General features: G+C 38.8%; 1 protein-coding gene across 1 annotated transcript in view; it reads right to left on the bottom strand.

The window, feature by feature from the left end:
* Nucleotides 1-23,110, bottom strand: part of SPAG6 (sperm associated antigen 6) — a 59,796-nt gene that overhangs the window by 16,389 nt on the left and 20,297 nt on the right. The window contains exons 5-8 of the mRNA XM_043883739.1: nt 6,772-6,977; nt 5,627-5,800; nt 3,884-4,036; nt 1,155-1,346 (exon numbers count right to left, since the gene is read on the bottom strand). Coding sequence (XP_043739674.1) covers nt 1,155-1,346; nt 3,884-4,036; nt 5,627-5,800; nt 6,772-6,977 — 725 coding nt within the window. The remainder of the gene's footprint in view (nt 1-1,154; nt 1,347-3,883; nt 4,037-5,626; nt 5,801-6,771; nt 6,978-23,110) is intronic.

Raw genomic sequence — 23,110 nt, 5'->3', positions numbered from 1 at the left:
AATAGATTTCCTGTCCCATTATACTATCTAAAGTTGTTGTAAAATGTGTTTTCCTATTTGTTACTTTATTGTTTTCCTTCAAATTTAAGAGTAATTTAACTTACTGTTCATTTTATTTTGAATTATTGTCTTTTCTATGTATTTCCCTCAACCCAAGTTAATTCTGAGAGCTGCTTTCAAGAAGTTACACGTTTTCCTAATAGGGAGTATGCTGGGAAACATTTTTCTTTCTTTGAAATTCTAAAATTATTTTTAAAACCCATCCTACTTTATATTCATGTTTAATGAACCGTTTTAGTAGTCAGTAACATTTTTTTCAGAAATCCTCATTTTTTTAATACAAGATTTTAAAATGTTTAATTTGGGGAATCGTATGGTCATTTTCCTTTCAAGGAACAAATATAAGACATAATTAAAAGGTTTCAGACAGACTTGGAGTTAGGAGAGGTCACTCGTCACTCATGCTTCAGGAAGGCCTTTGGAGACGCATTCCTTTTAAATTTTTTTAGGCTCAATTTTTAATTTAAAATGGACTAAAGTTCTCTCTGGCCAATTTCACCTCCAAAGTCCTATTATTCAATTCCTATTCCATAAGAAAAGTCAATAGAAATGTAGATGGAAACAATCAGACATTTGTTTTACAAACAACTTTGTACCCATAGAGAACTTCCTTTAGAGTTTATCATTGATTTTGAGAGACAAGGGTAATTCGTTTTCAAAGAATCACCTCAATTCTTCTGATAAACTTATATCTTGACTCAGAAAAATGATATTGTTGGACTTCCCTGGTGGTCCAGTCAGTGGTTAAGAAACGGCCCTGCAGTGCAGGAGACACAGGTCCCATCCCTGGTCCCGAAAGATAACATACATCTTGGAACAACGAAGCCCATGCACCACAACTAGTGAGCCCATCAGTTGCAACTGCTGAAGCCCAAGTGCCTAGAGCCCACGCACCGCAATTAGAGTAGCCTCCGCTCGCAGAAACTAAAGAAAGTCTGCGAGCAGCAGCAAGGACCAGCACAGACAAAAATCAATCAGCCTTACAAAAAAAAAATACTATTGTCCACAATAAAAGTTAAAACATTTTAAATTACATATTATGAGTTGAAAATCTAACAAATCGTCATTAAAACAATGAAGAATTAAGCACTTACTTTCACTTGAAGATCCTCAGAACTTTCAGTTGACATGTACAAAGAGAGCAGGACAGGCAGAGTGTTTGTGACAGCGACGGCCCGTGCGTGCTCAGGAGTGTGTCTCCCAATGTGTCCCAAGGCCCAGGCGGCGGCAGCCTTAATATGGTCTTCTGGTTCTTCTGACAAGCAGAGTGACAACTGGGGTACACCCTGCAGTGTGGGATCAAAAGAGCAAGAGTTACGAACCCAGAGCAGGATTAAAGGGTCTTCCATGTCTCTCAGACATTAGAAGGAATCATTTCGGTCTTGATCCTTTTTTTCCTTTAAACGGTTCAATAAATGAGCACTTCACAGGGGCTGTCATTTTTCAAGTCAATAAAACGACTAGAACTAATTTACCTTAATTATCTGTAACAATCCAACTAAACTAAATATCTCTACTAGTGTTTGCTCCCCAACAGAGGCATTTAACCAAAAAACAGATGCCACAGGCTAGTATTTAGGCAAAGCCAGATACCACTGTGACAAATTAAAAATGCATAGGAGTTTAAAACCATTTGCTTCCCTTCTAAACTAAAAAAGTTAACTTAGAATCTTTTTAAAAATTGACTTTTCACCAAGAGATCCAAAAGCAAAACACCTACTACAGACCCAAAATCAAATGAATAATATGAGCAAGAATCCTATTTAAGTAAATTTTAGGTGAAATATATTCACTAAAATCTTTCCTAAAATAGTAAATTTCCATTACTTTTGGTCAACATTTACACAATAGTTTTGCCCAATTTAATCTGACTGAATGTCAAAGTAGGGATGAGTACTTTTACTACACAGATGGCATGTGCTTGTATTTTGTACTTCAAACTTCAATTGTAGCTAAATAAAACAGAATTAACTAAAGGGCCTCAAATGCATCACAGCTTATATACCCAAAGAAGAGTCAAATAACCAAAGCAAATTATAATTCATTCTGTATGGGCATAACTCTAACTTGAGACTACACTAAATTATCTAATACTGACACTAAATTATCACCTTAAATTCAGTACCACAAAAGCCACTATCATATGGTCATCCTCCCACAAGCAAAGGCCAAATGATCATATATAATTTTTTTTCCTTCACCTTTGAATTTTTTTTTTTTTTTTTTTGGCCACACCACTCAGCACGTGGGATCTTAGTCCCCCAACTAGGGGTCAAATCTAAGTCCCCATGCATTGGAAGCAAGGAGTGTTAAACACTGGAGCATCATGGAAGTCCCTAAATTTGGCTTTTAAGACCAATTTCCAGAAGAGATCTGCCATATTACTTCTTTGACTTCTTTCTTACAACTAAAAATGTATGTCAGCCCAAAAAAAAAAAAAAAAAAAAAAAAAGGTCAGAATCTTTTCTATCTTCAGAATGAGGCAACTTTCCAGAAAGTCCATACATCTGAGACATACCAAGAATGAAGAAGCAGGAGGAAAAGAAGACAGTCCCCAAAATGCTGACTTACTAGCCATGACTGTTATGAACAGCAAATGAGGCAAGAAGCGTGAAAGTGCTTTGAACGTTAGAAAGTATTATTTAGACGGGAGGTATTGTCAATCCTGACAATACTACACAGAACCAGAAAGAATGATGCGGTGCTGTGTGATCGGCCTCAAACTGCTGCTGCCCCCACCTTGATCTTCAATTAAATGAAAGACAACCAGGTATGAGAGGCCAGCAGCCCCAGACCAAAGAGAGGGAGCACCTCCTGGATAGTCTGGGGAAGAAACACAGGAAGCAAAAGCAATCGCGGCTTCTTTCCTTGTTCCTCCTATGTGTGGACTTTCTGACAATCCACACAAGAACCGAGAATCAAGAATTCCAATAATATCCCCACCGTGACCCTTCAGAAAGCAGCACTACTGCCCTAGTCACTATCAGAGTCTTTGGTAATAGAAGAACAAAAGGAAAGGCTCAGGATAAAAAGGGAGTGAAGTAAAGTATTATCAAGGAATAGGTAGAAAATAAAGATCTGAGGCTCCTTTTTATTCTGAGGATTAGCAAAGGATAAAAAAAAATCCACACTTCTGTTTAACATAGAGCAGCGGGTTTTCTGGGCTGATAAGAAACCTGCACCCTAGAGGGTTACCAGAGACACTGGGAGCACACACAGCCTTTGAAGCGTGCTTCAGGAGATCAATATTTACTCATTCAACAAATATTTTTTGAGCACCTACTACGAGCCAGGGTTACTCAATCTGGTAGGTTAATACCAAGTTGTAAACTGAGATAAGGCCAAATCCCTTGAGCAAGTAAACAGAAACACTGCTATCCGACATGTGCCCATGCACTCTGAATTGCCCACATCTAAGAAGAGAAATTAGCTCCTGGAAGCTTAAGGAGAGACAGCCATCCGTACAAGATGATACAAACGACCACTGGGTATGTTAGTTGTCTTTAATCAAAGTATGCTTTACATATTTGTAAAGCCAATCCTTCAAGATACAAAATACACATTTACTTAGATACAGATAATACTAACACTCAGAGGTGCTGACATTTTATTAATATTAAACACCGAGTAAAACTTCAAACTTCCTGCCAAGTCAACCTTATTTTAAACAGTGCTCTGGCAAACTTACTAGTAAGCCTGGAAAAAAGCTGGTAATTCTTTGTCTCTGATCAGTTATATTGTACACTCTGTGGGAGAGTATTAATCTGTGGCTGTCTTAGAGGATCTCACTGCAGAATCAGGGGAAAAGGAAGCAAGGGCAAACCTTGGAAATGATGACTGCCATTGCCAGGTTCTCAGAATGAGCTGCCACATAGCCGAGCAGCATGATGCCTGGCAGCCTTATGTTCCCTTTGCAGGACCCGATGCAGTCGATCACGGCAGCAACTCCCCCAGCATTCACTATCAGCTGAGAAAGCTAAGAGAAAAGAGGGAGAGTTACATCATCATGGCCCTAAAGTATGAGATGATCTTTATTATTATTTTTTAAAATATTTTATAGAGGATATTTTGGTTTTATTATTAGCAGTATTAGTTGACTGTGCTGGGTCTTCACCACAGCAAGCAGGCCCCACAGCATGTGGGATCTCAGTTTCCCCACCAGGTACCGAACCCATGTCCCCTGTATTGCAAGACGGATTCTCAATCACTGGACCATGAGGGAAGTCCAGTGTAAGATGACCTTTAAATATTATGTTAGCATTGCCAAATTGTAAAATTTCAGACCTAAAAAATGGTGGTTCAGTGGTAAAGAATGCACCTGCCAAGGCAGGGGACTCAGGTTCGATCCCTGGGTCAGGAAAATCCCCTGGAAAAGGAAATGGCAACCCACTCCAGTATTTTTGCCTGGGAAATCCCATGGCCAGAGGATCCTGGCAGGCTACAGTCCATGGGGTCGTAAAAGAGTCGGACACAACTTAGGGAATGAACAACAAAATCTGAAATATCATTCATTTCAAAATATCATTCAAAAGTATTATATTTATCAAAGAAATATACAAGGGTAACAATCCTGCTATTTCTAATTACAGAATATGCTCACTGTGAACCTCTCTGCTGTTCAATTTTTCTTACATGACTTTCATCTTTATCGTAATAGATGTCAAAGTTCCTCACATAAACACTAAACCTAGGGCTAGTTCATAACTAGCTAACTGCTGAAACCGCTCCCCCTCCACACCCAGCACAATGCGTGAGTATGAAGCAGATTAATCACTCAATACTGAAAGATGAGGTCAAACTTGAAATATTCTAGCCTCATTATCCGTCCTTTGCTAGCAATGGTCACTAGCTGTTGGCACTTCAATCTTGAAAACTCTCAACCAGATAAAGATGTTGGGTGAAATAAAGAATAAATACTGAAGAGTTTGGTGAAATGAAAGTGATTCGTGAAAATATGCACAGAAAAAGACACAACTTCAGAATCTACCCAAGTTCATTTCGTCTCTATTCTTTTCCCACCTAAGAACCCAGAGCAGGAACCACTGTGTATGAGCAGCTGAGCAGGGAGTTGGTGATCTCTCCCAATCTGGAGGGGCGCTCTCTCTCACTACACCCGGATGACCTAGAGTGACAGGACAACAAAGGTCCACGGTCCCGACAACTTAGAAATGGAAAGCAGAAAATGATTAATGACTAAAAACTGAGATTTCAGACTCAAACTCCATTGCTACAACCCAGAGGTTCTCAAGTGGGGGCACTTCTGTCCCCTTGGAGACAGTTGGTAATACCTGGTGACATTTCTGATTGTCACAACTTAGGGGAGGGGTGCCATGAGTATCTAGTGGGCAGAGGCCAGAGATGCTGCTGAATATTCACCCTACAGTTATAGACAGCCCCCCACAACAAGGATCATCTCGTCCAAAACGTCAACTGTGCTAAGGGTGAGAAACCCTCAGAACATGTGACACCACCCGGGGCCCTGTCAACAACTGATGTTCTGCTTAATAACTAAAACTAACGGCGTGTGGTTGCATTTTGAAGCTGACTTCTTTTCCCCGTGTTTTACCTCGGGCGTATGTTTTGCAATCTCTCTGATTAAAGTACAAGCGTTTTTCTTCACGTATTCATCTTTGTCCTTCAGACAGGTAAGTACAACTGGAAAAATCTCTGCTTCGACCACCATTTCTGCCAGATCCACAGAATGTTTCGCAATCTGACTGAGAGCTGAAAGGACCTGACGCTATTCAACAAAAAACAAACGCAAATGTTACACAGAGTCCACTGTGGAGTTCAGATGTAATTTAAACAGCTTTGTACACATTCAAATTCCTTTGTAAAGAGGAAGAAATAATCACAAATCCAACATAAACTAAGAGTCATGAAGTATTCACCTTCTACTCTTATACCTAAATACTCAAATTCTTAAATTTCCTAATTTCCAAGTTGAACATCTTAGTTCACACTATTGACTATTTAAATATTTACTTATTGAGGCTGGTCAAAGAATATGCCCTTTGGATGAATATTATTTCTTAATTATGTATTACTTAAATCATTAGTTTATGATAAGTACAATAATGTAATACAGACATGATCAAGCAGAACTTTGGGCATGTTGCTGTTATCGTTTTAAAGAATTTTACATTGTCTAATTAACACTGACAATCTTAAAATCTTATAAAACGTAACTATTATAGAGGTATAATTGGTGACTATTAACTGAAAATTAAATTTTAGAAAGCTCAAAAGACGACTAATATGGCCATTTTCATAGAAAACGTAAATATAACAGTGGGCTAGAAAACCTTTAGGTCCCTTCTAACCCTGAGGTTTAATCGTGACATGATTCCTTACTTTAATTATTAATTCTGATGTTACTTCTAGTTTTCAGCATTGCACGTACTTTTCCCCAGTCACATCGTGATTGTCTAATCCTTACAGCATAGTTTCCACATACGAAAGGACCCAAATACATAATATACTCAGACCTGTTTTGCATGATAATTTACTAATTATCTAAAAATGTATACTATCCATCTGCACACGTTTCCATTTTCTTAAGATTATCGGAATCTTGGTTCATTTGTTTCTCAACTTTTTGAATACATGTAAATCCATGGCTGATTCATATCAATGTATGACAAAACCCACTGGAAAAAAAAATAATAATACAAAAAACAAACAAACAAACATAATAAAAAAAAAAAATACCTTCAGTTTAGCGTCAGGGTTCAGGATCATCTGGGCTAAGTGAGCAATCACTCCTGCATCCACCACTGTCTGTGCTAACTCTGGAGAATGCTTCGCAATATCACTGAGGGCTGAAACAGCAATCCTTTTCAAAGCAATTTCTGGCTCCTGGATACAGAGCACTAAAAGAGGAACAGCTCCCGCATCCACCACAGCTTGTGACAGCTCTGTGGGTCCAAGAAAAGTAATTAAGTGAGTATGGGTGACTGACCCTTGTACAAGCCACTTTTCACCCTGACAGATACAGCAAAGGGAAAAGGGGGGGGGGAGGTGTACTTCACTGTCTCGACATCTGCATTTCAAATCAGCCTTCCTGGTTTCATGAACCATGTGGGCCAATCACGAGCTGAAAAGAATACAGGTCAATAGATGGACCTCCATTTACATGAACACATTTGAGGTAGATTAGGCTGAAATGGCTTGTTATTCTTTTTTTTTTTTTTTTTTAAGAGAGTAAGCAGATGTCAGCTGTTTAAGCTCTGACAATTCTGCACTTCTCAATAGGCAAGCATTTTATGCATGGTTTACAATAACAGAGAAAATTAAAGTACCAAAAATTTACCAACCACACTAATTAGGCAGTATTTTGTGCTATTTACATGAGTAAACATTAACATGAATCTCGTGCCAATAATGTCAATTTTTTAATTCCTTTCACCTTATTGTACTTTTTAAAAGATTTTTTGAAACTTTGTACACAAAAGGTGCATTTTTGTTGTACATACAAAAATATTTTCAAAAATGAGAACTACAACCAAACAACAGGATTTAATATATACAAATGTTAACATTAGAGAAATTAATCATAAACATTTTATATGTCAGAAATAATATCTTTTGAATATACATGTTGATTTACTTGTGCCTCCAAGAATAACAGCTATAAAAAATAACACAGCTTTTAAATTACAGAGAATGTGAGGCAAACAGGCAGAACCATATATGTGTAAAAAATGTCTTTTCAGAAGCATAAAATATACTACATAGTTACAGATTCTACTCTCGTGTTCATGGTCTCTCTTACTGAATCACATACACCCATTTCTACAATCTCTTCCTTTCAAATTATGTTCTCATTTTCTCAGATGTGTAGCAGCTTGACAATTTATATCTTTTTTGTTATTTTTAAAAAAATTTTTTATCGGAGTATAGTTGCTTTACAACGTTGCATTAGTCTCTGTTGTACAAAATGAGTGAGTTATACATATATATGCCCTCTTTTTTTAGATTTCTTTCCCATTTAGGTCACCACACAGCAAAATGTAAATTGGTACAGCCACTATGGAGAACAGTATGGAGAAGCCTCAAAAAACTAAAAACAGAACTATCAGATGACCCAGCAATTCCACTCCTGGATGATTTATGTCAATAGCCAAATTATCAATTCAGCATATCACTTAGTCTTTAAACAAGAGTCTTTCATTTTTCAAACAATCGGTAATATCACATTTTCTAAAAGGAAATAATGTTAGAAAATGAAGGTTAGTGTCCAACACTTGTTTTCCTTCAATTATTATAATTATTTGAGAAGTCCCATATTGTATCAACGATTCATTCATTCTTTCATTAAACAAGTATTAATGGAAGGTTATTATGTGCCAGACTCATTCAACGCTGGTGCAAATGATACACTTCTACAAATTAACATTACACTGATGAGCAAATATGTTTCAATTAAAAAATCCAGTGTGAAATATGAAATACAATGGGAAGCTAATATGTAATCTCAAGAACCAGAGGCAGATAAGAGGAATATGTTTTTTAAAAAAAGGTGGGGAGGGGACTCTTTTGGTGGTCCAGTGGTTAAGACTCTGCTTTTACTACAGGGAGCGTGAGTTCAATCCCTGTTCAGGGAAATAAGGTCCTATATGCTGCACCGTATGGCCAAAAAGTAAAAATAAAAAATAATTTTTAGTTAAAAAAAAAAGATAACAGCAGCAACTGACTATTAAATATCCACCTCAAATCAATAGAAGACATTCCTCAGAAACCTCTCTGAGATTCTACTGCCATTCCCTGAAGACCAACAATATAGCAGGTAAAGCAGGGAATCACTCTTTCTTCCCAAGGGAAAAGGGAAGAAAACATAAGCATGTGATATCATGTAATTTCCAGATATAATTTTTATATTCTATTTTAATAATTAGCATGTTAATTTAATTCAATCCAAACTATACAGGTGTGGTATGGTTGCTGCTGTTGCTCAGTCGCTTCATTGTGTCCAACTCTATGTGACCCCATGGACTGCAGCACGCCAGACCTCCCTGTTGTATGGTAACATCAACTTTCTATAGTCATATTCAAGAGTGACTGGAATCTATATATCCAAGTGACCCTTGAACAACACTGGATTTGATCTATATGGGTCCATGTGTAGGCAGACTTTTTCAATGATAAACTCTGTGGTACTGCACCATCAGTGGTTGACTGGATTCAGAATCTCAGATATGCAAGAAATGATAATATGAGGGCTGACTATAAATTATACTCGGATATTCCACTCTGGGGAGGATCAGCACCTCTAACTCCCACATTGTTCAAGGTCAACTCTACTGGGCTAAATATTTTATGTTGAGAAAGCATAAGGATTACTTCATCTATGTATGTATTTTCACTTTTACACACTGTTTCTAACAGTAAAGAATATGCAGTGAACAATTAAAAGTACTATTAATAAAGACAAAGTTCTTTAAAACAGTATTATGGTTGTAACTCCCATACATTTTATTCTTTCCTTGAATAATTGAGTACCATTATCCTCCTTTCCCTGAACTCTGTTATGAAAGAAAACCCAGTTTTTCTGGCTTGTTACCCATTCCCATCTAAAGCTGCTTTCCATTTCTTTCTGGAATAGTGATGCTAAATGAGGGGAAAGATGGGGAAAGCACCAAAGAAAGGCTTGCCTGAAGGGAATGAAGCTTCCAGGGACCTGGATGGGGCCTAGCAATCAATGATGTACTTCGGTTTCATATACTTTACCTCTCCAGTTTACATGTTCCTTCAAAACCTGGCTCTGCTCTTAGATGGCACACACTGTTATTAATAAACAATATTGTTCAACCACCTTCATACATATACTGGGTACAAGACATATATACAGGTAAAAGTACATATACACATTACAATATAATAGGCCTAAATAACACAAGCCATACTACTGGGTTGGCCAAAAGGTTCATTCAGGTTTTTCTATAAGATATTATGGTTCTATAAGATATTAGGTTATGGAAAAACCCAAATGAACCTTTTGGCCAATCCAATATATTACACAAACCACAGGCTAACTATTTCATCCTGCCTCTACCACTCTTTTTTCCTGCGGTGTATCTTTCTTCTCTTCCATACCATCGCTTCCTCTGTTATTTCTGTACCAGTCGCAGTTGGCTTCTTGTCAGTCAGGGCATGGGCTTGTGAACCAATCCTGGCAAATGGGACCTGGGTAGAAGTCAGCTGGAAGCCTCTGTGAGAGATTTTCCTCTGTAATAAACAGAGACACACAGGAGGAAACACCACCTCATCTGTGCTGGACATGGGCACATCTGCCTGCAAATGACAACTGGGAACTCCTACATCCATCTTGCAACTGTAATAGGAGAAATCGCCAATATGCTGAGGATGGCTGAGTACAAAAATAAGAAACATCTGGGTCCCCCGTGACACTGTTCAGCTGCACAACCAACCTTGGAATGGCCCTGACTCTGAATTTTGTGTCATGTGAAATGAAAAACATCCTCAGGCTTAAGCCACCCGCGGTTGATAGTCTGACTTACAGCCCCAGCCACACTGATATGATTCTGTCCTCTCTCAGGCTTGGTGTATGCACATATTTTGCTCTATTTTCTGGTCATTTAGTGTTCATTACATGCTTACTATGTGCCAGAAACTGGGTTAGTTAGATCTTGGGGAAGCCAAATAGAGTAAAACATTGTTCTGTTCTGGTGGACTCTGCTAAAGGTGAGTGTGTGAACAGACCACAGTGCAGAGCGGGGCTGGGAGTCAAGTGCGTGGAGTGTTTGGGGAAATGTACACAGGGTGCAATTTCAGGCAGTGCTTCCCATTTTCCTTCCATCTCCCCTTTTCTTCTTCCCTATACTTTTCTACTCTTAAAAAAAAAAAAAAAAAAAAAAAAGGCAGGAATAACCAAAACTCTTACAAAAATCTGGTATACTTAAAAGTTAATACCCATAGAGGACTTCCCTGGTGGTCCAGTGGCTAAGACTCTGCTCCCAACACAGGGGCCCAAGTTCAATCCCTGGTCAGGGAACTCAATCCCACAAGCTATAACTAAAAGATCCCGCTTGCAGCAACTAAGACTCAATGCAACCAAATAAATAAATACATTTTTTTAAAGTTACTCTCCATAGGAGAAATCTCACAGAATTCATTTTAACTCTAATTTGGAAATGAGTGTGGGTTGTTTAATTAATTATTACACTTTGGAAATCAAAGATTGATATGTACAGACGTTCATGAAAGTTTTGACCAGGGAAAAATACAAGCCAAGAAATATATCTTCAGTGTGGGAAAATATCTTAACCTCCTTGTAAATTTTAAATGAATCTTCAAAAAGTGAATTTTTAACAACTATATCTTCTTTTATGCAAGAATATGTGACATAATCATATACTGTCAGGTAATCAGCAAGATTAGAAGTAGTTATGCCCCCCCCAAAAAAATCAGAGAAAAAAGGTTTTATGTTATACCAACACATTAATAGGATTTAAATGGGGTTTATGGCACTATTGGTGATACATTTTCTTCTCTATTTGCCAAATTTTCTTCAACATAATTATTTTTAAAAAATAAAAGAAACATGAACATGTCTTTGACTAAACACGTAGCTATTGCTGGGGCTAACTATACTAACATTACTATCATAAAGGAAAAATAATATAAATACTTTAGCTTACTTCTCAATATGGAAGAAATTTTCTTATTTTTAAAAATGGTGGGAATGTATATCCTTTAAAGAAATTCAGAAAGAATGCATAATTATTCTTTGAAAAATTACAAATATATTCTAGAAATACTATTCACTTTTTCACACTTTCCTTCTTGTCTTAATTCATCCCTTTGTTACAGTTAAAATATTACATTTTTTCAATGCTAAGTCTTATTCATTTTTAACAATTTTTTAGGCTTCAAATTGTTAGTGGAAATAAAAATCCAGGTGCTATCCAATAGCACCTTCCTTATTCATAAATAATAATTAAAGCCATTGATTGCATGCATGTAGACAACTGATATACAGTCCTCAAATCTGATGGTCAGCTATTTTCAGCCAAGGAATAACTAGTTCTCTTCGGCCTCCTGAACACCTCATTGCTGAGTGAAGGAAATGAGGCAGCCATCTCTATGGAGCTGTGACAAGCTCAGTATGACTTTAGATTTAATTTTTTAAACAAAAAGAGACACAGATAAAAGGGGGGACATTTAAGATCAACAATATTCATAAAATTACTAGTATCTAAAGCTGGATGAATCAAATATCATAAATTACTTTATGTGGACTAGACAGGAAGAACACAAACAGGACAGTCCATCAGTGTATAATAGGCACAGCTGTAACAGGTGAAACCAGGTGCACCACGCAAAAATCATTTTGCTTTAATAGCGCTCATCATGGCCTCAGGGCTTCTCTGGTGGCTCAGTGGTAAAGGATTCGCCTGCCAAGGCAGGAGCTGCAGGAGATGCAGCTTCAATCCTTGGGTTGGGAAGATCCTCTGGAGAAGGAAATGGCAACCCACTCCAGTATTCTTGCCTGGGAAAACCCATGGACAGGAGGAGTCTGGTAGGCTAGAGTCCATGGGATCACAAAAGAGTTGGACACAACTAAACAACCACCATGGCCTTAATCCCTCTTAATTGTTACAGCTCATGGTTTGGTTAGATCAGCAGTGGTAAAGACAGGACCCAGGCAAGTAATTAAAATAAGTGAAGCCAGAGGAAAAATAAGTGAGTGCGGAGCATGGTAAACTGGAAAAACATATGCACCAGATACAAGGAGCACCAACTACTGTTTCTTCAGCCCAGCACTGCCGCATGGGAATGCAGGCCTACCACTGTCAGATCCTTGGATTTTTCCAGAGAAGCCAGACATCTGATTGCCTTGTTTTTAAGTTTTGGAAACTTTAAAAAACAAAACAAAAAACACTGTGTAAGACAACATGCATGCATGCGTGCTAAGTCACTTCAGTCGGGTCTGACTCTTTTGTGATCTCCATGGTCTGTAGCCCACCAGGCTCCTCTATCCACGGGATTCTCCAGGCAAGAATACTAGAGTGGGTTGTTGTGCCCTGTCCCAGGAGATCGTCCCAACCCAGAGATCGAACCCACTTCTCTTATGTCTCCTGAATTGGCAGATGAGTTCTTTACCACTAGTGCCACCTGGGAAGCCCCTTAAGACAACATAGTGCAGGCCAAATAAAACACGTTCATCATTTTACAATCCTAGGCTTAAATCTTAAACCTTCTGAAATGAGCTGTGGGGACTTTCTGGATGTGAAAAAGGTGTAGTTCTCTCTACTTTTGATTCTTGACGACATGTTGTGGAGTCATAAAGGAAGAACCACTATTGTGGTTATATAAGAAAATTCAGAGGTGAATTCCAAGAAACTGACAAAAACCTAAAAACTGGCCTGCAAAAAAAGGATTAATCTACACATATACTGACACTCAGCTAATTTTCCTGCTCACAATAGCAATGTAGGAGGGAAGAATTTGAGCAAAATTAAGTGATCCATCATGAGAACTCACAAAAAGTACTCAAAATGAAGAGGTTCTCCAAAAAGAAAAAAGAAAGGAAAAAATATGTATATATATATTTTTTGTATATATATTACAGCCGCTAGGGAGACCAGTGTGGAGATTTCTTAAAAAACTGGAATTAGAACTGCCATATGACCCAGCAATCCCACTCCTGGGCATACACACTGAGGAAACCAGATCTGAAAGAGACACGTGCACCCCAGTGTTCATCGCAGCACTGTTTATAATAGCCAGGACATGGAAGCAACCTAGATGTCCATCAGCAGATGAATGGATAAGGAAGCTGTGGTACATATACACCATGGAATATTACTCAGCCATTAAAAAGAACTCATTTGAATCAGTTCTAATGAGATGGATGAAACTGGAGCCCATTATACAGAGTGAAGTAAGCCAGAAAGATAAAGAACATTACAGCATACTAACACATATATATGGAATTTAGAAAGATGGTAATGATAACCCTATATGCAAAACAGAAAAAGAGACACAGATGTACAGAACAGACTTTTGGACTCTGTGGGAGAAGGTGAGGGTGGGATGTTTCGAGAGAACAGCATCGAAACATGTATACTATCTGTGGTGAAACAGATCACCAGCCCAGGTTGGATGCATGAGACAAGTGCTCGGGCCTGGTGCACTGGGAAGACCCAGAGGGATCGGGTGGAGAGGGAGGTGGGAGGGGGGATCGGGATGGGGAATACATGTAAATCCATGGCTGATTCATGTCAATGTATGGCAAAAACCACTACAATACTGTAAAGTAATTAGCCTCCAACTAATAAAAATAAATGAATAAAATAAAATTAAATTAAAATATATATATATATTCAAAATTATATAGTAATTAGGCAACTCAAACACCTCAGGGACTCTAATTTCTTTTAACTTTATTGCTATATATTTTTCCAAACACTGCTTGCAACTCACTGTTTTTAAACCTGACAAAATGTTACGTTTTTCAGTATTTGCTTCATTAAAAATAAAATTATGAATCATTATTTTTTTGCATTTAGTTTGCCCTATTTATTGGTTTAAAGATAGGCTGGTTTTGCATCTGGCTGTAAAACACATAACTGTATTACTTCAAAACCTTTTTGAATAAAGCAGGTTAAAAAAAGATTTAAGATGTGGCTACAACTTATGACGTTAATCTTACATTATATTATCAAGCCATTTGACCAAGTTTTTCATGATTTGGTGAAATCACAGTCAAAACAAATACAGAGCTGCAATCACCAAAGTTGCTTATAAGCTGACCATTGGTGGCTCAGACAGTAAAGAAAGACTGCAATGCTGGAGCCCTGGGTTCAATCCCTGGGTTGGGAAGATCCCTGGAGGGGGGCATGGCAACCCACTCCAGTATTCTTGACTGGAGAATCCCCATGGACAGAGGAACCTGATGGGCTACAATCCACGGCGTCACAGAGAGTCAGACATGACTGAGCGACTAAGCACAGCACAGCATACTCAAGTTTGACTTTAGAAATGTCACTTCCAAAGTAAAAGAATTTGTCTAGTTTTTGGTCTAACCCACTGTTTACAATGGGTTGTTACCTACTGCTATGTAACATCACACCAAACTCAGCTGCTTAAAACAGGAAACATGTATAGTCTTATTGTTTCTATAGGTCATGAATCTGGGAGCGGCTCAGCTGGAGGTTCCGGCTGTGACCTCTCACGAGGTTGCAATCATTAGCTAGGGCTGCAGGTATCGCAGGCTTGACTGGGTCTGTATCTTTTCCCAGCAGAGCCACGGGAATGTTGGAAGAAGGCATCATCAGTTCCTCTCTGTTTCTGGGTCTTTCCATAGGCTGCTCACCGATGAGGCTTCCCCCAGAGTGAGAGACCCACAGGAGAGAACCCAAGACAGAAGCTGTAGTCTTTCATAACCTAACCTCAGAAGGGACATACCATCACTTCTGCTATATATCATTGGTGCAGCGTGGAGGCAGATTACACAGGGCTGTGAATAGGAGGAGGCAGACTTGGGAGCCAGCTAGCAAGAAACCTTTATTCTACACCAATACATCTGAGAGAGGCAACATTCTCCTGTAGTTAACAGTGTAGTTAACAGTTAACTAGAGCTATAATTCTGAGTTGAGAAGTTGACATCTCCAATTGCAGGTGGGAGTGTGAAAAAGTGGAAGGAATTTGCATATCATTATGAAAAAAATCTAATCTATGATTTTTATTTATCCCCTACCCTCACAAAGGCCGTTTTTCCTACTCATCATTTCTATACCATTTCTCTCCACCCAATCTTCAGAACCATCCATCTAACCCTTACACATGGGTTGAGTGTTTGAGAGATTAAAGGTTAACATACATACATACATACATAAATACATACATATGCTTTGAAGGTTAAATAATTCTAGCTCCTTTAAAAAGTCAAGTGAGTCAAATAAGCCATTGATCTGGAGTTAATGGGGCCTCAGTAAGAAATTACAATCAGCTGGAAAGATGGCACATTTATACAAGGCTCAAGCATAAAAAAACAGCTTCAAAATACGGAAAGGAAAAGTCAAGAAGTGGAGATGACAGAAAGAGAAGGTGGGAAAAGAAAAAGACTTTGACATGGCCTTGGAAGATAATAAGTAGCATAAGATATAAAGCAATTTTTAAAACCCCAATTTTAGTGACTTTCATACTTATAGCTACTCAACAGCTGAAACTAGGCTGAATGGAAGAAGGCAGAACTACAGAGAGGGTCTGGAGGGCTCTTGGGATGAAACAATAAACTACTTGGAATCAGCTTTTTACAAAATATACTTTTTGTATCTAGAAATGTTTCCATTCATTTCCACTTGCTTTAGGGACTTCCCTGGCAATCCAGGTTAAGTTTAAGACTCCGTGTTTCCAACATAGGGGATGTGGATTCAATACCTAGTCAGGGAACTAAAATTCCACATGCCATGTGGCACAGCCAAAAAAAAAAAAACCCAAACAAAAAATACATTTCCTCTTGCTTTATATAATATTGCAACCATAATTGTAGTTTCACAATACCTACAATCTGCAAAAACAAAACAATCTTAAGTGGATTTTAAGATGTTTAAAAACATTTTATTAAACTTTGAACCTTCAAACTTCATTGGCATTTGTTATTTGCTTCAGGCCTCTAGGAGCTCAGGCTAACAGAGGAGGCTAAACAGTAAAGGGTCAGCTGTGCCCTAGTGGAATTCTCTATGAGAACACAAGAAGGAGAGAGGAAACAGAAACAAAATACTGGATGGTTAGAAAGTGTACAGGACGTTTTCATACAAGGGCTCCCTGGTCAGCAGTTCTTGGTGTGACTCCTTCTGAGTGGTTCCTTGAAGTTACCCTTGGGCCTCCACTGTCCACTTTTATTCCCGAGGATGAGCTGGCCCAACAGTGTTAATAATTGCATAATATCCCACTGAGCACATATGCTATAGTTTACTTAACCATCCCCCCCCCCCCCCCCCCCACTCAGGACACTTAATTGTTTTGTGGGCTTGGGGTTTTGTACTATTAAGTACAGTGCTTTAAGATTATGTATAAGTTAACCATTGCTACATACCAACTGACCCTAACTTGGCAACTTAAAGCATTATTTTCTCTCTCACACTTTCTGTGGGTCCGAAATCCACGAGCCATCCAGCTGGGTGGTTCAGGCCTGGAATTTCTCGGGAAACTGCTGCTACGCTGTCTGTGGGGGCCGCCGGCATCTCTGAAGGCACAGTTGGGGTAGGATCTGCTTCCAAGCTCGCTCATGTCATTCTAGAAAGCTCCATTTCTTGCTGGCTGTCAAAGACCTCACAGCACAGGCCTTTCCATGGGCTACCTGAGGGTCCTCAGGTCATAGCAGCGGCTTCCCTCCAAGCAAGTGATGAGAGACTTCCAAAACAGAATCCTTGTAAAGTCTTGTAAAGCTGGTCACCCATGCTCAGAAACGGCAGACCATTGTTTCTGCTGCAGTCTAGTGGTAACACACATCAATCCTGGGGTGAGGTGGGAGGGACTGGATGAGGGTGAGAATGCCAGGACATGGAATATCTGAGGGGCATCTTGGAGTCTGGCTACCATGGGTCTTATATTCAAACATACATATTCCACACGTTAGACAAACATACACATTCGTATGTGTGTGCATGCATGTGTATATTTACTTAAGACAGAGGCTCTGAGGAGAAGAATGGTGGCTTTTAAAAATTAATTTATTTAATTGGAGGATAATTACTATACAATATTGTGATGGTTTTTGCCATACATAACATGAGCATGAGCCACAGGTATACATGTGTCCCCCCAATCTTGAACGCCCCCTCCCACCTCCCTTCCCACCCTATCCCTCTAGGTTGTCCCAGAGCATAGGCTTTAGCTGCCCTGCTTCAGAGGTTCTTGATATTTTTAGATTAAACCACAAGAAACTGCTGTTTTTGTTAAGTCAAGACCAATCAAATACAGGTAATTTCATACAGGTCAAGGTAATAATCACTGCAATACTGTTTTCCAAAGGGGATTATCAACATGGGGCCTCACTGACAATGTGCAAGTCTGATAGTTTAGCCACTTATAAAGTATATTTCAGCCCTTACATTAGTAAGTGGTTGCTTGAAGTCGACTCATCATTTACTTCTCCCCAAATAGTACGGTTAGTTCCATATTCCTTAACTTAACTACATGTCACCATTCAGCTATACTGATTCACAAGCATGAATATTAAGTGACTTTTTGAGGCCATAGCATCATCACTTCATCGCCTTTAAACGAAAAAACCCAGAGACAGCACAGGAATTCTAAGTCAGTACTGTCTGACGGGAACACGAGCCACATACTTAATTTAAGATTTTTTAGTAGCCACTTACACTTAAAAAGTAAAAAGAAATAGGTGAGATTAATTTTAAAAATGGAATAGAGACGCCGATGTAGTGAACAGATTTGTGGACATGGGCAGGGGTGGGGGAAGGAGAGGGTGGGACTCACTGAGAGGGCAGCGTTGACACATAAACACGACCATGTGTTAAACAGACAGCCAGTGGGAAGCTGCTCTATAGCACAGGAAGCTCAGCTCGCTGTCTGTGATGGCCCAGAGGGGTGGGATGGGGGTGATGGGAGGGAGACGCAAGAGGCAGGGGATATATGCATTGTTTCTGTTGTATAGTTGCCAAGTCCTAGTCTACTCTTTGCGACCCCATGGAGTGTAGCCGACCAGGCTCCCCCATCCATGGGATTTCCCAGGCAAGAATACCAGAGTGGGTTGATATTTCCCTTTCCAGGGGATCTTCCTGACCCAGGGATCAAATCTGCATCTCCTGCACTGGCAGGCAGATTCTTTACCACTGAGACACCTGGGAAGCCTGGATATAAGTATACTTACAGCTGAATCACACTGTTGTACAGCAGAAACTAATAAAACATTGTAAAGCAGTTATCCTCTAATTTAAAAATAAAAATAAACTTTTTAAATAATCACATTGTTTAACACAATATATCCAAAATGCTATAATTTAAACATGTAATTAATATTTAAAGGTTTTAATGAGATACTTTACACTCTTTTCTTCACATCAAGTCTTCGATATCCAGTGTATATTTTGCACTTACAACATGTCTCAATTTAGCTGCTAAATTTTTATTGGAAATGCTCTATCTACAGTATTTAAGATTCCAAAAAGTTTACAGTTGAAAAAGTAGATTCACATATGAACGCTGTTCCAGTCATGCCTAAAATTTTCCTAATTATCAGGAACTTGTTGTTCATCCATTCCATATACATTAGCTCACATCTGCTAACCCCAAATTCCCACTCCATCCCGTTCCCAACCTTCTCCCTCTTAGCAACCATAAGTCTGTTCTCCACGTCCCTGAATCTATTTCTATTCCACAGATAGGTGAATTTATCTATTTTATAGACAGGTGTTTTGCCTATGATCTCTTCTAAGAGTTTCATTTGTGTCATATTTTAGATTCCACATATAAGTGATATCCTGTGGTATTTGTCTTTCTTTTTCTAACTTACTTCACTTAATAATCTCTAGGTCCATCCACATTATTGCAAGTGGCATTATTTCATTCATTTTGATGGCTGAGTAGTATTCCATTATATACATGTACTACATCTTCTTTATCAATTCATCTGTCAATGGACATTTGTTTCCATGTCTTGGCTGTTGTGAATAAGGCTGCTATGAATGGAGGGGTACATGTATCATTTTGAATTAGAGTTCTGTCTGGATATATGTCCAGGAAGGGAATTGCTGGATCATTCAGCAACTCTATTTTTAGCTTTCTGAGGAACTTCCATGCTGTTTTCCATAGTGGTTATACCAACTTACATTCACACCAACAGTATAGGAGGGTTCCCTCTTCTCCATACCCTCTCAAGCATTTTGTTATTTGTGACTTTTTGATAATCACCATTCTGACTGATGTGAGATAGTACCTCATGGTCAATTTGACTTGCATTTCTCTAAAAACTAGTAATACTGAGCATCTTTTTTATGTGCCTATTAGACATTTGTATTTCTTCTCTGGAGAAAGAAGACACTGAGGTCTTCTGCCCATGTTTTGATTCGTTGTTTTTTTTTGTTGTTGAGTTGTAGTTGTATGAGCTGTTTTATGTTTTGGAAATTAAGCCCTTCTGAGTCACACTGTTTGCAAATATTTTCTTCCATTCTATACGTTGTCTTTTAATTTGGTCTGTGGTTTCCTTTGCTGTGCGAAAGCTTCTAAGTTTGATTAGGTCCCATTTGTTTGTTTTTGCTTTTACTTCTATTGCCTTGGGAGACTGAGTGAAGAACACACTGGTGCAATTTATATCAGAGCATGTTTGCCTATGATCTCTTCTGGGAGTTTCATGGTGTCATGCCTTAATGTTTGTCTTTAAGCCACTTTGAGTTTATTTTTGTGTATGGTGAGAGGGTATATTCTAACTTCACTGATTTACATGTGGCTGTCCAACTTTCCTAACACCACTTGCTGAAGAGACTTTTTCCCATTGTATATTCTTGCCTCCTTTGTCAAAGATTAATTGATTGTAGGTGTGTGTGTTTATCCCTATCAATGTCACTTTTTCTTTTTATATCTATGCCCAACAGAGTTCAGGGGTTATCTGGATATAACAAAGTTTTTAAAAACAAAGATTCCCCTTTCTACCAGAGTACAAAAACATAACTCACAATTTGTCTTTCACTTGATCCAAAGTAAAATCACCCAATATATTATTCATATTCTTAATATTGTACCTTCTCGTTCGATATTTGGTCAGCTCTCTGGATGACCTCTACGCTCACTGTATCAATTCTTCCATCTTAGATTATAAAGTCTTAGAGGTAAGATGTTAGCCAACTTATTTTACCTTGTACAGTAACAAAAGACACGGTAACATACACATAAGTGCCTCAAATACTTCTTGATAATTACAACGATGATGATGATGGAGATAAAGAAATTGCTTGCTAGCCTTATATACAAAGTTGTAGTTCTCAGTGACTTGGGAATCTGAGAGTACAGAATTATATTTTATTGTTCCATATTCTGAATTCCAAAAAAAATTGCAAAGAAAGCTTAGAAGATTTTATTAATCAAAAGTCTGTACTTTAAAAATCACAAGAAATAAAAACACAGAAAAATTCACATATAGTTTTTTACCAGCATACAAACTAACCCTATAAAGGACTAACCAATTAGGTAACCACTGAGTAAAAGTTACAATTAAAAATGTTATTTTAGAGCTTCCCTGGTAGCTCAGTGGTGAAGTATTCACTTGCCAAAGCAGGAGACACGGGTTCAATCCCTGGTACAGGAAGATCCCACATGCCTCCAAGCAACTAAGCTTGTGCATCACAACTATTGAGCCTGTGCTCTGGAGTCTAGGAGCTGCAACTGCTGAAGCTTGTGCTCCACAACAAGAGAAACCACCACAATGAGACACCCACACACTGCAGCTAGAGAATAGAGAATAAATAAATAAATTTATTTTTTAAAATGTTACTTTAACACATTTGGTGTCTATGTCCAAAGAACATAGAAGAGACATTTATTTTTACTTTTATCTTTTTTTACCAACACCTAAATAAGGAGAAAAGTATTGGTGGAAACAAATGTTAGGATCAAAGTTGGTATAATATATAATACATATAATCTCATTTACATCATTTTTCTCTATGCTTATGTGTTCCTCAACCCCTCCAAGATAAAATAAGTTATAAAAATGTGACACAGAAACCAACTTTTTATCTACAGGTATCACTAAAGTCTTTATGGCTTTTAACACAGAATTACTATCCTCTTGTCCCCTTCTCCCCCTCCTTCCTTACTCTAAGACCTACAGTATGGAGTTCTTAATTACCTCAGATATTTGTCACTAACATGTAGATTTTTTAAAAATTAAGTACTGCATGCTAAGCCTGTTCCACATGATGTAAACTACTGCTATTTATATATGGCTGGCATGAGTGGCACAGGAAGAATATATGCAAAAATTCTGGTTTTTAAAATTATTTTCTCTTTTTATCATTTCATTATTCTAAATGACACAAAAAAGAATCAAGCTAGCCAGCTCTGTTTGGATTCCTCCCTTACGTTATCTACTTGGTGAACAAGACACGGTCTACCCGCTGTTTCTGTGGAATCCTAATCAGCTGAGCCCGCTAAGCACTGCTCATCTGGGGCTGCAGCAGTCCCCTCTCCTGACCACCACCAAGCAGGGAGGGAAGTCTCTCATTTGATTTAGGTCCTAAGGAGATAAATCAGGTCCCTGGGAGACAGCATAGTCACACATGTGGAACCAGTCATCGAGAATTAAGAACAGAAGTATCTGGGGAGACTTGCAGATACTGCAAGGAGCTTAAGAAGAGTGATGAGCTTTCATACACTTGCCTTTCTCATATTATAAAAAGGAAGAATCTCTGAAGGCTTCTGAGTAATGGCCAAACAGCTCTGCCATAAACTGCCGTCTGACCAGAATAAATCCTTTAACCTCTCTATTTCAGTTTCCTCATCTGTAATAGGGTGATTGTGTTAATAATTAAAATGTTTTAGGACACTTAATCCAACCTATTCCACTTTGCCAGGACTGAGAACTTGCCAAGGTTTACTCAGAGACAGCAAAGGTTTATAGGAAACAAAGTTTACAAGAGACAGTGTTTTTAGCTAAAGCTCCTAAACAAACACTTAAATTTTATTTCTTTTTAGCCCAAACATGGAAAAGCATTCCTCCAAAACACCTACGAGGCTCCTCCCTCCTCAGACTGCCGCCAGGCCGCTGCTCCCGCCTCAGTCCCCCGGTGCTGTGACGGCTGCCACACACTCCACCCAGGCCGCTGGCAGCCCTTCTCCACTTCTGCGTCACCCACAGGCGCAAGGCTCGAGGTGCCAGGCTGCCAGGCAGAGTGGGCAGGGAGGGCCTGGGCCCTCCCAGTGGGAGCACTAGGGCAGCAGGGCCCACCGTTCCTCTGGCCTCACCCCTTGTAGCTCCAGAAGCAAGGCTAGTCCTTGAAAATAATGAAAGATTGGACACTAGTTAGGTAAATACACAACCAGAATGATTCTGCTGAGAGGG

This window comes from Cervus elaphus, chromosome 23 (genome assembly GCF_910594005.1).
Source record: "Cervus elaphus chromosome 23, mCerEla1.1, whole genome shotgun sequence".
NCBI lineage: Eukaryota > Metazoa > Chordata > Mammalia > Artiodactyla > Cervidae > Cervus > Cervus elaphus.
Note: the sequence above shows the minus strand (reverse complement) of the source record. Positions and strands in the feature narration are given on the sequence as shown.